This window comes from Carcharhinus amblyrhynchos, chromosome 7 (assembly GCF_965287045.1).
Source record: "Carcharhinus amblyrhynchos chromosome 7, sCarAmb.v2.hapA, whole genome shotgun sequence".
Lineage (NCBI taxonomy): Eukaryota > Metazoa > Chordata > Chondrichthyes > Carcharhiniformes > Carcharhinidae > Carcharhinus > Carcharhinus amblyrhynchos.
The window spans coordinates 47,650,215-47,666,315 of NC_137330.1; the positions used below are offsets into that span (position 1 = coordinate 47,650,215).

General features: G+C 40.6%; 1 protein-coding gene across 1 annotated transcript in view; it reads right to left on the minus strand.

The window, feature by feature from the left end:
* Positions 1–13,690, minus strand: part of LOC145345587 (cytosolic 5'-nucleotidase 1A-like) — an 82,473-nt gene extending 68,783 nt beyond the window's left edge. Inside the window, exons 1-3 of the mRNA XM_080193423.1 lie at positions 13,541–13,690; positions 13,281–13,448; positions 4,220–4,349 (exon numbers count right to left, since the gene is read on the minus strand). Coding sequence (XP_080049549.1) covers positions 4,220–4,349; positions 13,281–13,448; positions 13,541–13,690 — 448 coding nt within the window. The remainder of the gene's footprint in view (positions 1–4,219; positions 4,350–13,280; positions 13,449–13,540) is intronic.
* Between the last annotated feature and the right edge of the window lie 2,411 nt (positions 13,691–16,101).

Genomic DNA, 16,101 nt, shown 5'->3' on the forward strand with positions numbered 1-16,101 from the left:
ATGCTTATTAGCTATTTTCCAGACCTTATGTGATGGCTTTGATTGTAATACAGTGAAGAAAGAGGCTGGAGAATGATACAGCATTCACCCCTTCCACCACAAGTGAAAGTTGCAGCTATGTCTACCATATAGAAGACGCATTGCAGCAACTTGCCAAGACTGCTTCGACAACACTTCACAAACACACAATCTCCACCACTTAGAAACAAGGGCAGCAGGCTAATGGGAGCACCAGCACCTGCAAACTTTTCTAAAAGCCATAATACATCGCTGTTTCTAGGTCAAAATCCTGGAATTCACTCCTTAACAGCAGTGCAGGAGTATCTTCAATATACAGGCTGCATAAAGGCAAGGAGGCCATTCACCACCATCTTCTCAAGGGCTTTTGGTGACGGACAATAAATGCTGGTCTTGCCAACAATGCTCGTATCCCATGAACGAATGAAACAAAAACAAAGTGGAATTGCACAAACAGCTCTAAGATGAATAACAGATTTGATACCATTAGTTGGGCAAGATTGTCGTCTGTACTTTTTCCTCTAACAGAATGTTTAATATCTGTTTCGCCTACTGGAATGGGCTGATAGTGCCTTGGATAAACATCTCAACTAAAGGGTGCCAGCACTGGTAATTCACATTTCCTCAGGGAAATGCAGTGGAGTTAGAATTCATAGAGTTGATTTTTACAGCCATTCCTGCTGGTAGGATCTTCTGGCCCCATTGATGTGCCCCTGTGCTGCCCCCCCTGCCGTGGGTTCTCTGGCAGCAGAGGGTGTGAACAACAGGAATACTCGTTGACAGTGGCAAGACTGGAAGATCTAGCCACTGGCTAATGGTGGGCCTCATTCCTCATTCACTGCCACAAAACACGCAGTGGGTGGTCGGGGGGAGTCTTGAAAAATCCCATCCATAATCATCTAAATCAAAGGTGTCATCACAAAGCTAAGCTAAAACTGCATTACTGTGCAATTTTAACTTAATTGCTACAGTTCAATTAACAGTTCTTTATGCCAGATCTAAACCCAAGAACTTTATTATCTTATACAAAAAATTAAGGTATGGTTGCAACATTCCAAAAGTAATGCATTCACAGTTAGTGGTTTGAACATACTGTTACATAACATAACATTACATGACAGAAATATGACTGAAAGATACTTCCTGTCAAAGTGGACAAGTTCACATTTTCGCACATTATACCCCGACTGCCAAATATTTGCATACTCAGTTCACGTACATGCTTTTGCAGACTCCTTAAATCTTTTCACAAGCTACTCTCCTGACATATCTTTATGTCAATGGCAAAGATAACCATATATTGATCCCTTCATCCAAGTCGTTGTAAATAGTTGAAACTGCAGCATGCTTCCCTGTGATATTCCACTAATCGCAGCTTGTCAAACTGAAAATGACCCAATTATCCCTAGTCACTGTTTCCTAATAGGGAAACAATTCTCTATTGATGCTACTATGTTATCCCCTATATCAATGGCTCTTATTTTGTGTAATAACCTTAGATGTGATACCTCATCAAACGCCTTTCTGAAATCTGTTCAACATATCTGCATGTCCCCTTTTATCCTCATTGCTTGTTACTTCCTCAAAGAACTCTAGTAAACTAGTCAAACACTATTCCCTTTCACAAGATCATGTTGATTCTGCCTGACAGCATTAAGATCTTTTAAGTACCCTCATATAACCTCCTTAACATAGATTCTCAGCATTTTCTCAATGATTGATGTTAGGCTAATAAGCCTGCAGTTTCCTGCTTTCTGTCCTCTCCTTTCTTGAAAGGGATTTATATTTGCTATTTTCTATTCTGATGGGACCTTTCCAGGGAATGTTGGAAAATTATCTACGCATCTACCATCTGAGCAGCCATTTCTTTCAAGAATTCCCAGGGTGCAGGCATCACATTCTTATTACGTTTAGTTCCAATAATTTTCTTATTACCTTTTCCCTGGCAATTGTAATTGTTTTAAATTCCTCCTTCCCTTGATTTACAAATATATCTGTAATTTTTTGCGTCTTGTATAGTGAAAACAGAGATAAAATATCTGTTCAACACTTTCACAGTTTCTTTATTTCCCAATATCACTCTCTTGGAGAAATGCTCCCTTTAGCTAGTCCCGGGATGAGATTTTTCCAGAAATTGGCAATGGGTGGGAAAAGTGGCTCTTCGCCTGCCAACTGAAATGGCAGCTTGTTCCATGGTATTGTGCGCTACTTAATGCCAAAGAGTTTCATGCACAGGTTTTATGCCGTACTTCTGGCAGGTGGCCTCTGATTTACCTGCCCCGCCATCACCTCAGCTCTTTAATGATCAGGGCATCACATTTAAATGTTGCCTCTGCACACAGGGAGCACATTTGCCACTGGGAAGTCATGACAGCAAAAGCCCTTCCAAAAAGTTAAGTAGATAGGACTAAGCCTTGGTTACCTTGCAGCCTTGCTCCTATAATGGCTATCAGATCATGCAAATTTACTTCCATCTGAGCTGTTAATTCATCTGTTTAGTTATAAATGCAGTAAACACTCAGATGCAGAGCTTTTAGTTTGGTCCTTCTATCATTTTTGCAAGAACTGTCCTTATCTACTGCTGCATGCTTATGTTTGTACGCTCAGTACTTCCTGACATGCTCTAATTATCATTACTCTTTATTGCTAACTTACTTTATCTATTATTTTGGCCTATCACTTTAATCTACCTCCTCACCCCTGTGCAAGCTTTCTCTCAATATTTAGTTTAAAGCCCTTTCTACCATCCTAGTTATACAACCCAGGTTCAATTCTGGCCTTGGGTCACTGTCTATGGGTAGGTTGCACATACTTCCCAAATCTGCGTGAGTTTCCTCTGGGTGCTCCAGTTTCCTCCCACAGCCCAAAGATGTGCAGGTTAGGTTGATTATCCATACAAAGTTGCCCTTTAGTATCAGGGGGACTAGCAAGGGTAAACACGTGGGCTTATAGGGATAGGGTCTGGGTGGGATTGTGGTCAGTACAGACTCGATGGGCCAAATGGCCTCCTTCTGCACTGTAGGGATTCTATGAACTCGCCAGAACATTAGTCCCAGCACCATTCAGCTGAACACAATCCAAATAGTATAGCTTCCACTGCCCCCGATACTGCTGTTAGTGCCCCATGAATCAAAACCCATTCTTCCCATATCAGCCTTGAAACCACACTTCAAATCCACTATCACATTTACCCTATGTCAATTTGCCTAAGGTTCAGTAATAATCCAAAGATTATTTTTCAAGTTAATTTATTAGTGTCACAAGTAGGCTTACACTAACACTGCAATGACGTTACTGCGAAAATCTTGTAGTCGCACTTTGCTGCCTGTTCAGGACACTGAAGGAGAATTCAACATGGCCAATGCACCTAACCAGCATGTCTTTTGGACTGTGGGAGGAAACCAGAGCACCCAGAGGAAACCCACACAGACATGGGGAAAATGTGTAGACTCTGCACAGACAGTGACCCAAGCCGGGAATCAAACCTGGATCCATGGTGCTGTGTGGCAGCAGTGCTAACCACTGTGCCACCATACTGCCCTATTATCTTTGATGTTCTGCTTTTTAATTTAGCCTCTGGCTTCTAGTATTCCCAGAGCAGAAACTCTTTCTTAGCACCATCTATGGTGTTTGTACCCTAACAGTTGTAGTAGAATTTTGGACTCTCCCATCAGAAAAAGAGACCAATTCGCTCATTGTACACATGTGGGCAAATGTGCCCTTAATACTTCATCAATCTACTGCAATACATGCCAATTCATTGTTTATTTATAGCTTATTTTCCACCAATCAAACAAATCATGGCATTGACAAGTAATCCACCACATTGTTTAGCAAAGCTTGAAGCAATTTGTCACTTATATCTATTTTTCTCGGCTGACAGAACTGCCATTATTTCCTTAAGCTAAGGTACTTATGGCTGCATTAACAAATTGAGATGATTTAAACTAGTTAAGTTGCTCATCAGTTGCCTGAGAACTGATAATGGTTTATGTCATGGATGGATGATTTATTTTGCTACTTTAACAAATTGAAATTTGTTGATAAATTGTGAGTTCTTGCCTTGATGTTATCTATTTGTGATTTAAGAAAAGCTAATTTCAACCAATTTATTGTTGAGGTTTTTACTCAAATTAATAGAATAAATCAATAGTCATTAATCGTTGCTACTCGTAAAAAAGGCATATTATAGTATACATACCATAATGATTAATGCTGTTAATCAGCCTCACTCCTACTTGGGCATGATTATTAGTCATCAGAACTATATCAAATGTTTCATCACTGCCAGGATAAAGTTCATGTAATCGGAAGTTAACTGCCTCCAGTGCCTAGAAATAATGTACAGGTTTCCCATTATAACAATATAATTCAGATAGTAGATATATACATAGAACATAAATCCCAAGTTCACATATATTTCCAGCCAAGTTTTTCAGGCATGTTTTTATGTCAAATTTTCTTCATTGTAAATTCCTACATTCACATTTTCCATTGAATTTTTCTGTCCACTGACTCTTGTTGCTATATAGCTATCTGCCACTAGGTGACGCCGAATTATTATTTCCCTACAGTGCTGCCAATGACCAATTGAGTTGTCTTTTGTGCTTCTTAATGCTTTCATCAAGGAATCATCTTGAACATCACTGCTTCTTCCAAAAATCTCAGCCAAACCCAACGTTTGTGCTCTGAGTTATGACACTATCAGCTGAATCCAGAATGTAGAAACTGACAATTTGCAATTGATCTAACTTCGCAAGATGCAAAGTAGCAGAAATTTAAATAGATTGAAAATTTATATTGAGCTTCCAGAAGTTTTTGATCAGTTGTTTTTATTACTTCTCTGACAAACTCCCAGGGTGTGGCCTTTATTGGCAAGGCTATAATTAGCTGAGAAGAGCTATATGCTTGAATAGATAAATAGTTTGTTTGAACATTGCGGTCTGAATGCCAAATCTCCCACCATCGTTTTATCTGAAGAAAAATCTAGAGGCAAATTTCACAAGTTTTGTGTGTGTGTTTAAGTGTGTGAGTTTGCAAAACAGAATGAAAGTGTGCACTGACTCCATATTTTTTCTATAAACTTTGAAAAACTTCTTTTCAGCTGTTTGAAACAGTTGAACGAACTGAGATAAAGAATTCACTTGAACCAATTTCTGCCATAAAATGGGTGCAGGATTGAAATGTGCAGCTGGAGATGTTGGCTGAGTTGAACTTTGGATCTCATTTACACAAAATGTTGAACTGTGGGTGTCAATTGTCCATCCTGACATCAAGATAAGCTGCAGATATTGGGACAGTGCAGGGAGAGGAGAGAACACAGGGTGCCAAACTGAGAGGGATGAGCCTAAGATTGCAGCCAAGAAACCAAGAGGAACACTCGGTTGTGCACAAAATCAATACTATTAGGAAGCCATTCTTAATTTTAAGGAGGTTCTAGTGGTTCCTTTATGGGCTGCTGAACGTTGCTTAAGATCTGCAACAATTTGGAGGAGAAAGTGCTAGGCAAGCTCATATTTGGATCTATTTCAATCACATTTTTACCATTTGGACCCTAGTTTGTATGTGTAGGATACTTATTGGAACATAGGGTTAGGAATAGATAACTTGGTCTCCCAAACCTGTTCTGTTGGTCAGTCAGAAGGTGGCTGATCTGTGACCTAAGATCTCATATAGTCCTTCTCTGTCTTATTGGAGAGGGGCAGGATTTATAATCTTGCCAATGAATTTTGTCCCACAACTCTTCATGCCTTTGGCTAACAAAAATTTATTAATCTGTGTTGTGGGCAGGAGGGGCTTAGTTTATATGGCTCTGATTTCGCCTCTCATTACACATCTGTAAACCGATAGGTGTTTTCGACATTTGATTTTCCCCTTTAAGAATGTTGGCATATTTTTTCCAATTCTTCAGTTATAGAGTGATGCAATCCTCTATTAATACTCTCACAACAAACTTGAGATAAGGTAAAATAAGGAAGTTGGTTTATTTCGCGCACACACACACACACACACACACACACACACACACACACACACACACACACACACACACACACACACACACACACACACACACACACACACACACACACACACACACACACACACACACACACACACACACACCATGGGTAGAAGGTTTCACAACATCTGCTCCCTTCAATAAAAGAGGGATTGGAGAAAGAAAGGAATACAGGGCAAAGACCATGATAAAAATAAGAATTATGAGTCCAGCATCCAATAAGTCAATGTCATATAAAGGCTATTTCAGGTGGCTTTTTCTGGCAACATTCCTGCTCTTGATCTTAGCCAGTCAATTGCAAATTGAACCCATTGAAGATATAGCGAAGTATTCATATATCCTGGAAATTAGTTCAATCTCTAGATGAAATACAGGATTTTTTTTCTGGAAATCAGACTTGGAGAAAGACAGGCTGCTAACCTGGAGTTCAGTTCTCTTCAGAGATTAAGCACAACTGAAGTTAAAATTCAAAGACTGTATAATTAAAGGAATTCAGACAGCTCAAGTCTTGGCCATGTGACAGGGTAGTGTTGGCCCATGTTATTCAGCTAGTGAGACCCCTTTGTTAAAGCCTATTGAGTTTTGGGCAGGTAACCATTATCACAATGTTGGAGATGAGGCGCAGATGTTTTGTCTGCAAATCTATTGCAGGGGTTTGATGTGTTACTGTTTGTTCATGTTTAAACTGCTCAGAATAATCTAGAACAATCATCATGTGGTCAGTGAAGGCCTTTTTATCAGTCCAGCCATTTGTCCATTTAAGAAAAATAAGTAAGTTTATAAAGTAGCCTGGCTGACAAGGATATATATTTCTCTTCCTGTCTCGTGGATGGGACATCAATTTTATACAATTTACAATTGATCATTAATTGTCATTTGCAGAAAAGCATTCCAAAGTTCTACCACCCTTTCTTTGAACTTTTCCTAATTTCACTCCTGAAAGATCTGCCTCTAGTCCTAGAACTTAAACTTGGCAGAAATAATTTCTTCCATTCTAACTTTTTTGCTCTCAATGTGCTGAATTTCACAATCAAATCACCCCTTAATAGGATTCTAGCTTGTTTAATCTTTTCTCATAGCTTAGTCTTCAGTGGTCCAGGTATCATACTAATAAATCTACGCTGCAATCTTTCAAGGTCAATATATCTTTTCTAAGACATGGTGCTGAGGACAGTTTGTGGCACGCCAGGTGTGGTTTAACTAGACCTGGTTCAGGTCCAGAGAAATGCATCTAGAGAAATTGCAAACTTTCAGTTTGGCAGCATATTGAAGAAAGATTGGATAAAGGAGATTGCAATACAAATTGCTACCTTCCCAATATTGGTATAGTGCCCAAAAACTGATGTCAATGTTAACTTTTTTTCCACAGTATATTTTTCCAAAACTAATTCTAGTTAAAAATGTAGTTCAATTTTAAAGCAAATAGGAAGTATAGTTGTTTATATTGCAATAAAAATGCTGATACCTTTGACACTGAAACACAGATTGTCTTTCCTAATTTTTATATGATTTAAATTTAGAAAATACAATCAATTGAATGCAAACTAAATCTCTTTTGAAGGGAACAGATGCGAGAGCAGAGTTGAAGGTAAAGGCCTTTAGCCTTTCAGCAAGTACTCTTTGGAAGCTCATGTGGGGCATAAATATTTGCATAGATCTTTCAGAACAAGTTGGACTGAAGAGGTGAGGGTTGCAGTGAGAGTAAGGAGAGGCAGTGGTTTCGTGGTATTGCCACTGGACTAGTAATTTAGGCACCTGGGTTTTAATCCCATCATGGTAAATGGTGAAATTTTAATTCAACAAAAATGTGGAATTATAAAATCTAGTGATGTTGATTGTTGTAAAAACCCATCTGGTTCACTAATGTCCTGTTGTAAAGTATATCTGCAGTCCTTAGCGGGTCTGGCCTACGTGTAACTCCAGACCCACACCAGGATCAAGAAATAGGCAATGAATGCTGGTCTTGTTAGTGATGCCCACATCACATGAAAGAATAATGAACAGAAAGAAGTAGGTCTGAGAGGAATCTTGCTGAGACCCACATTTTCTCCGCAACTCACCATTAGCTTAAGTATAGCACAAAACACAAAATGTTGTTGTTGTGTTTTTGCTATATTTCTTATTGTGCATTTTATTTTGTAATCACTTTTTAGTTTATTTTTCATTTTCTTATATCCATCCAGTGAGCTTCTTCCCCTTTCTCGCTATATTTGTAGAACTACCTGAACAACTTCCCTTTTATTTCACTTTTTAAAGGGATAGTGTGAGAAAAGGCAACATAAAGAGCCAAGAGACAAGTAAGCTAGAAATCATATGTAATGTGTATCCTCTGGTCGTTACAATACAGAAGTGAGGATCAAGATGTACTGATGTAATTCAATCTCCATTTTAAATCATACAATCCGTTTTTACTTTGATATTTCTACATCATTATGAATGAGGTTTTTTTTATAAGAGGGTTATGTTTGAACTGCCTATTTCATTTATAGTGAAATGGAGTAATGAAGTGGATCATGTGATCTTCTACACGTTCCCTCCTCTGTGTATTGGTCACCATGGGGACCAGGTCAGGCATGATTGAAACACACATAGCAGATTTAAAACCTGGAACAAAGACAGAACTGGATGTTCTTGTTATTGGAGACATTCTATCTCAGAGACTTTGAACTGGAACAAAAAGAGAGAAGGGATGAGGGAGGACAGCAAAGCAGCAGCAGAAGCAGGAAAAGCTGTTCTCTGCTAGCTACCAGACAGAATACAAATGACTGCTGACCTCAGGGTAAAGGGAAAGAACCAGCAAAGATTTAACATCACTGGAAGATTTACTCCAGCGAGGCCAGGATATGGAATCACCAGAGTGAGCCTTGTTGCTGGCAGTCAGTTCAGGAATTTTCATCAGTCTGAAAGAATTGTTTTCTGAGGGATACTGAACATTACAGCTTAGCAAAATGGAGAGAAGTAAATCCATTAGAAGCTGGAAATAAGTTTAGACTGTTTACTGAAAACCTGCCATTCTGTGGAAAATGTGCTGTAAAGTATATATGTGGCATGAGTAATAAATTAGCATGGATAGAGGATTGATTAACTAACAGAAAGTAAAGAATGGGGGTAAATGGGTGTTTTTCTGGTTGGCGATCAATGACTAGTGGTGAACCTCAGGGACCATGTTGGGACTGCAATTGTTTACGATTTACATAGATGATTTGGAGTTGGGGACCAAGCGTAATGTGTCAAAATTCGCAGATGATACTAAGGTGTGTGGCAGAGCAAAGTATGCAGAGGACGCTGAAAGTCTGCAAAGGGATAGACAGCCTAAGCGAGTGGGTGAGGATCTGGCAGATAGAATACAATTTTTGTAAATGTGATGTCATCCATTTTGGTAGGAATAACAGCAAAATGGACTATTATTTAAAGGGTAAAAAATTGCAGCATGCTGCTGTGCAAAGGGACTTACGTGTCCTTGTGCAAAAATCACAAGGAGTTGGTTTGTAGGCATAGCAGGTAATTAAGAAGACAATGGAATTTTGTCCTTCATTGCTAGAGGGATGGAATTTAAAAACAGTGAGGTTATGTTGCAGTTGTATAAGGTGCTGGTGAGGCCACTCCTGGAGTACTAATAGTCTCCTTACTTGAGAAAGGATATACTGGAACTGGAGGGGGTACAGAGGAGATTCACTAGGTTGATTCTGGAGTTAGGAGGATTGGCATTTGAGGAGAGACTGCGTAGACTAGGGCTATACTCATTGGAGTTCAGAAGAATGAGGGGAGATCTTATAGAAACATATAAGATTATGAAGGGAATGGATAAGATAGGAGTAGGGAAGTTGTTTCCACTGGCAGGTGAAACTAGAGCTAGGGGACATGGCCTCAAAATAAGGGGGAGCAGATTTAGGACTGAGTTGAGGAGGAACTTCTTCATATAAAGGATTGTGAATCTGTGGAATTCCCTGCCCAGTGAAGCAGTTTAGGCGACCTCATTGAATGTTTTTAAGGCCAAGTATAGATAAATTTTTGAACAGTAAAGTAATTAAGGCTTATGGTGAACAGACGGGTAGGTGGAGCTGAGTCCATGGAAAGATCAGCCATGATCTTATTGAATGGCAGAACAGGCTCGAGGGGCCAGATGGCCTACTCCTGCTTCTAGTTTTTATGTTCTTATGGGGTTATTAGTCACGTTAAGGAATTAATATCTTTTCTGTAATTTAGAGTATTTGTTGCCTACTAGCTAATATTTGTTTATTCAATGTTGCTTTTGGATTGTTACAGTAAAAGTGTTAAAACTTGAAATATTGTCATGCAGCTCCTTTAAATTGGTCACCAAAAATTCGAATGTTTTTTTAAAAGTGATTGCTCTCTTCAGAGATCATAACAATATAAATTCTTGTGTTAAGTATCTCTTGGAAACTGACCATGTAAATTTGTTGCTCTTTAATTAGACCCTCTTGTCAATGGTGGTAATGATATACCTTGGTTAGTGTACAACTGATCTGTTGGTTAATACCCTGGAACCTAAGTAGGAAATTTACTCAACAGGTTCCCCAGGGAGACAAAGCAAATTGGATCATTTTTTTGGGAAAATAATGTGACCAAGTATTTAAATAATTTGAGACATGACATAAAGTAAATATAATATGCTTGGGAAGGAACAGGTGACTTTGGACCAATGAAACTGGATTTTGAGGGACACCATGTCCATGTGAACATATGAATTTGGAGCAGGTATAAGCCACCTTTTAGCCTGCTCACCTGTAATACAACTCATGATCTTATACAGATGTATGGTATTAGTGTGGCTGTGCAAAGGAAAAGAAAGGGCTTGTCCTGTTCACGAGCTGAGAAAATTCCAACGTGCTCCCAATGGAGAGCTGCAGAGGCTGCCACTAGGACGACAGCAGGAAAAATCGGCACTGCTGGGAGGGCAGGATGAGGGGTAACCACATAAAGTGCCGTTTTTTTACCAAACAAGTGAATTCATGATTGCAAGGGCTGAGGAGAAATCCTAGATTGGATTCTTGAGGCCTTTAGCCTAAGGTTTTCCAATTGTTAGATCTCCAAATTTCTTCCCTTTCTCTGCCTGTTGAAGTGGTGGAGGCTGCCTCGCTAAATATTTTTAAGACGCGGGTTGATGGGTTTTTGATAAGAGAGGGGATTAAGGGTTATGGGGAGAGGGCGGGAAAGTGGAACTGAGCCACGACAGATCAGCCATGATCTTACTGAATGGCGGGGCAGGCTCGAAGGGCTAGATGGCCTACTCCTGCTCCTATTTCTTATGTTCTTATTCAATCTGATCTGATTGTAAGCTGCAACTTCACCCTCCTGCCAACTCCTGACAACCTTTCATCCCCTTGCTTATATGAACTTATCTATCTCTGCCTTAAAAATATTCAAAGACTCTATTTCTACTGCCTTTTGAGGCAGAGAGTTCAACAGAGACTCAACCCCCAGAGAAAAAAAATCCTAATCTCTGTCCTAAAGGAACACCCCCTTATTTTTAAACAGTGGCTCCTAGCACTAGTTTCTCCCATAACATCAATCCTGCTCAGGATCTTATTTGGTTCAATCAAATCATCTTTTATTCTTCTAAACACTAGCAAGTTCAAGTCCAACTTGTCCAACCTTTCCTCATAAGACAACCCACCCAATCCAGACATTAGGTTAGTAAACGATTTCTGAACTGCTTCCAACACAGTTACATCCCTCTTAAATAAAACAACCAATACTGTCTGTTGGAACTAGGAGCTGGGGTAGGCATTTCAACCCCCCAAGTTTGCTTCACCATTCAATATGATCATAGCTGATGTCGCCTCAGCCTCATCGCCAACTTCCTGCCCACTCTCCATAACCCTTCATCTCATTACTAAGTAAAAACCTATCTCCTTAAATTCTTAATGTCTGGCATCCGCTGCACTCTGGAGTACAGAATTCCACAGATTCACAACCCTTTGGGGGAAGTAATTTCTTCTCATTTCCGTTTTAGCTTAAAACTCTGGTCTCTCATTCTAGAATGTCCAACAAGGGAGCCAGGGGATGATTTTGCCAGCCGGCAGGCTCTGGAGAAGATGGTGATGTAGGTAAGGGCCTGATTTGAGAGGTTGGGAGACGGTAAAGGGGAAGTGTGATCTTGACGGGAGGGGTAACTCTGTGGACACAGGGGACCCATTAAGGTGATTCCCTCACTTGTCCAACACTAACTTGTGCAACCAAACCTGCTCAGTTTCTCAGAGCCTCCTTTTCCCATAGCAGCAGGGGTGGGATGAGTCCCGTGACTGGCCATTAAATAGCCACTTAAGGGCCTGAGTAGGCCCAAAGCTAAGCAGGCTATCTGATGCCTTCACCACCCCCATTAAACATCATAGAGGTCGAAGAGAGGTGGCTCAGCAGCAGGAAGGTTTCAGCAGCTGAAGCTTTAGAGCCCCATGCCTTCAAACCGCTGGCAGGGGAGCATAACATCTAGCTCATGCTTCCCAAAGCTTTCCGCCTTAGAGGTTTTCTCACTCTGCATCTGACTGAGTTTTTTGTAAACTAACTGACAGTGACAGATCCTTTCAATTTGTCAACAACTTCATTATTGCTGTATCATGTGATTACAGGGCAGGTGTAAGGTGAACTGGAGAGACCATCCCTGATTTCTATAATAATTCCAGAGTTTCTATTTCTCTGCTTCCACAATTGTAAGCATTGTTTTTTAATTATCACAAGTACAAAATAAAATGAGAATGGAATTATGTCTGCTCAGCCTGACCCTCTCACCCACCTTCAGGTGGAGATTATACTGAATCTGGGCTCTATGCAAGGCCAGGGACTACCAACAGGCACAAGCCCACAAAATATTCATGGACTGATTCAAGAACAGCTTCTTCCCTGCTGCCATGAGACTTCTGAAAATTAAACTGATCTTTCTCTTCACTCTATCTGTAACTGCAACACTACATTCTGCAGTCTCTCCTTTCCTTCTCCTTGAGCGCCATATGAACAGTATGCTTTGTGCAAGAAATACTACTTTTCACTGTATCCCAATACATGTGACAACAATAAATCAGATCAGTCTGTTTTTGAAGGGTTTTCTTCATTGAGCTTCAAATGCACATGGTGCTGGCAAGGAGCAAAGTTGTTACTAAGTAGTCAGCGATTTGGTTCCAGTCATCGGCTTGCTACATTGTAAGTTGATTCTACAAGAATACCGGTTGTTCAAAATCAACACATCTCTAGGTGATGTCCTGAAAGGTCAGTTGAACCCTACCTTCATTAATGCGAAGGCCAGTCCTTTCTTGAGTGGTTCGTTTTCGTGGTCCAGTTGGTATTTCACATAAGACTCTAACCCGTCAGACTCATAGATGGCCCTTTCATCAGCCATGTTAAAGAGTGTCCTGGAGGACACTGCGATGGTGATGGCCTGCTGAGACTTGCTCTGAAAACAAGAAAGCGATTTAGATATCCCTCTTAACACTGGTGCTACATTTTCTCCAGTTATATACGGGTAGAAAGGTTAATGTGACCCACCTCCAGCTGTGCTTGGAATTGATTTCTGTCTCGATCAGACTTGGACGATTCTTTCGGCGCTCGGGTCTTCTTCGTTGACGAAGTTCTTTCAGGTAGGGGCACGGCGCAGATGTCCATACTGTCCAGCGAGTAGAGGCCGGTGTCACTCATTCTTAATTAGGTTGCCCCCCAAGTCAGCAGCTGTAGTGAAGGTGGCTGGAGCAGGGTCGGGGTAATGTCGGAAACGCTAATGTCAGAGTTGTATCTTTGGGAAGTGTCCTCCCCAACACCCACCCGCTCCTCCAACAAGTTACACCCGGCAGCGTCACAAACACTTGGCCCTGTCACAAGAAAAGGCGGCGCACACGTCTGTACTGTGTGTCACTAGGAAGAGTATAGAGGCTGTGTGATGTTTCCAGCTAGGGCAATACCTGCACTCAGAAACTGTCTACCCATTCTTACAACTGGAGTATACCGGCACTCCCACCTTGATGGAAAAGGGTTGTTAGTTCGCCGTTGATAAGTTGCCTGTAGATTTTGTTTTAATTTGTAGTTTATACCTTTGGAATGATACCTCGTCTTTCAATAAATTCGTTTCATTTTTCGCATGCAACCCCCATAAATGTATAGTGTCGCTGGAGTGGATGTCAAAGATCCCATGGCACTAATTTCATAAACAAGAGCAGGGGAATTATTCCTGGTATCCTGGCCAATATTTAGCCGACAAAAAAATACATTACCTAACCATTATCAAATTGCTGATTGTGTGATTTATTGGCTCTACATTGCAAGAATGACTATAGCTTAGAAGCAGTTCATTGGCTATATATTTGATTTATTATTGTCACATGTATTAGTATGAAAAGTATTGTTTCCTGTGCGCTATTCAGATAAGGCATACAGTTTATAGAGTAATTGGTCGTTGTGGGGGTGGGGGAGGGGGGCGCGGGGAAGGCGGAGGAGAGGGTGCAGAACACAGTGTTGCTGTTACAGGTCGAGTGAAGAGAAACATAAAGATCATAGTGCTTTGAGAGGTCTGGTGGTCCAATGCAAGATTCTCTCTGCTGTAATTTTTGTATTATCCCTTTTCCGATATCACTGGCTCAGTGAGTAACTGAACCATGCAGAGATTTGATAGGTGGCATGTGTCTTTATTTGCCTCCATTCGTTTGTTTAAACTTCACCTGACATTTTTGTATTTTAATCAAGAACTTCATTATTGCTGTATTATGTGATTACAGGGTTGGTGTAAGGTGAACTGGAAGGACCATAGCCTGATTTTGATAGCAGTTCCAGCGTTTTGATTTCTCTGGTTTCAAACTTAATGTTGCTTTTTAACCATTGTAAGGACAGAATATATGATTTTAAAATGGGCATGGAATTACGTCTACTCCACCTGATGAAGGAACAGTGCTTTGAAAGCTTGTGATTTCAAATAAACCTGCTGGACTATAATCTAGTGTCATGCAGCCTCATCTTTTTTGCCTCTCCACCCCCAATTGCAATTGGCACTTCTCTACCCCCACCCCCCACCGATCATTGGCTCTTCCTATCCCCCTTTACCCACAGTTGGAGCCAGCATCCTCTGCTCCTGCCCACAATCAAATATGAATGAGTTCCTCTCTCCCCTGTGAGGCTCCCAATGGAGTCAGCCTGCTGGCATTAGTTGGCACTGCCAGGTTAGCACCACCAACCTGTCAAGGGACAGTGTTAGGCTCATTGTCAGGCCATATCCCAATCCTGGTGAGGGAAGGGGGGGGGGGGGGGGGGAGGAGGGGAGAGCAGTCCCAGAGAGAGCACTCACTAATGACATCCTAATGTATTAAAATGAGCCTTCTGCAGCACCACAGCATATTTCATGCCACGCCACCAGCAAAGGGCTGGTAAGGTTGGAATTGCACACTCCAGATTTTGAACATTCACCACCATTCCCATAGAGAGAGAGTGCAGACTCAAAATTACCCCCAAAGGACTTACGATTATAATATTGTGATACAGTCTTCACAATAGAGGAAAATGATTGATTTCATTGACCTTGCATTCCCTGGATTGTAGAAAGATAGAGGCGATTTTTAAGACTTTCAGGATTTAGGTAAATAGGGAGTTTTTTTCAGTTGGCAAAACAGTCTATCATCATAACCTTAAACTCTGAGCTAAGGCATTCAGAGAAAAATTAGGATCACTTCACGCTAAGTGCAATAGAAGTTTCGAATTCTTTCCCACAAAAAGCAATCAGTCTGGATATCAATAGATTTTTGTTAGCCAAGGATTCAAAATGGATAAGAAAGCAAAGAGCATGTTTGCCTGTATCCTTGTACTCCACACATGAAGTACAGGACTAGGACAACATTCTTTGTAAGGATCCTATATATGATTGAAAATGATGGCTTGTTGAACAATAAATAGACATTAATTAGGGTAGTTTATAGGTGGTTATTCATCAATACAAATAATTAAATGTGATGCTACAACTACAGATCATGCTCCAGGACACTAACCAAATCAATGTACTTAGTTATTCAGGGTCTATCTTGGTATGTCTTTATTCTATTCTCCTTTGTGCTGATGGGTGGTATTTCTTA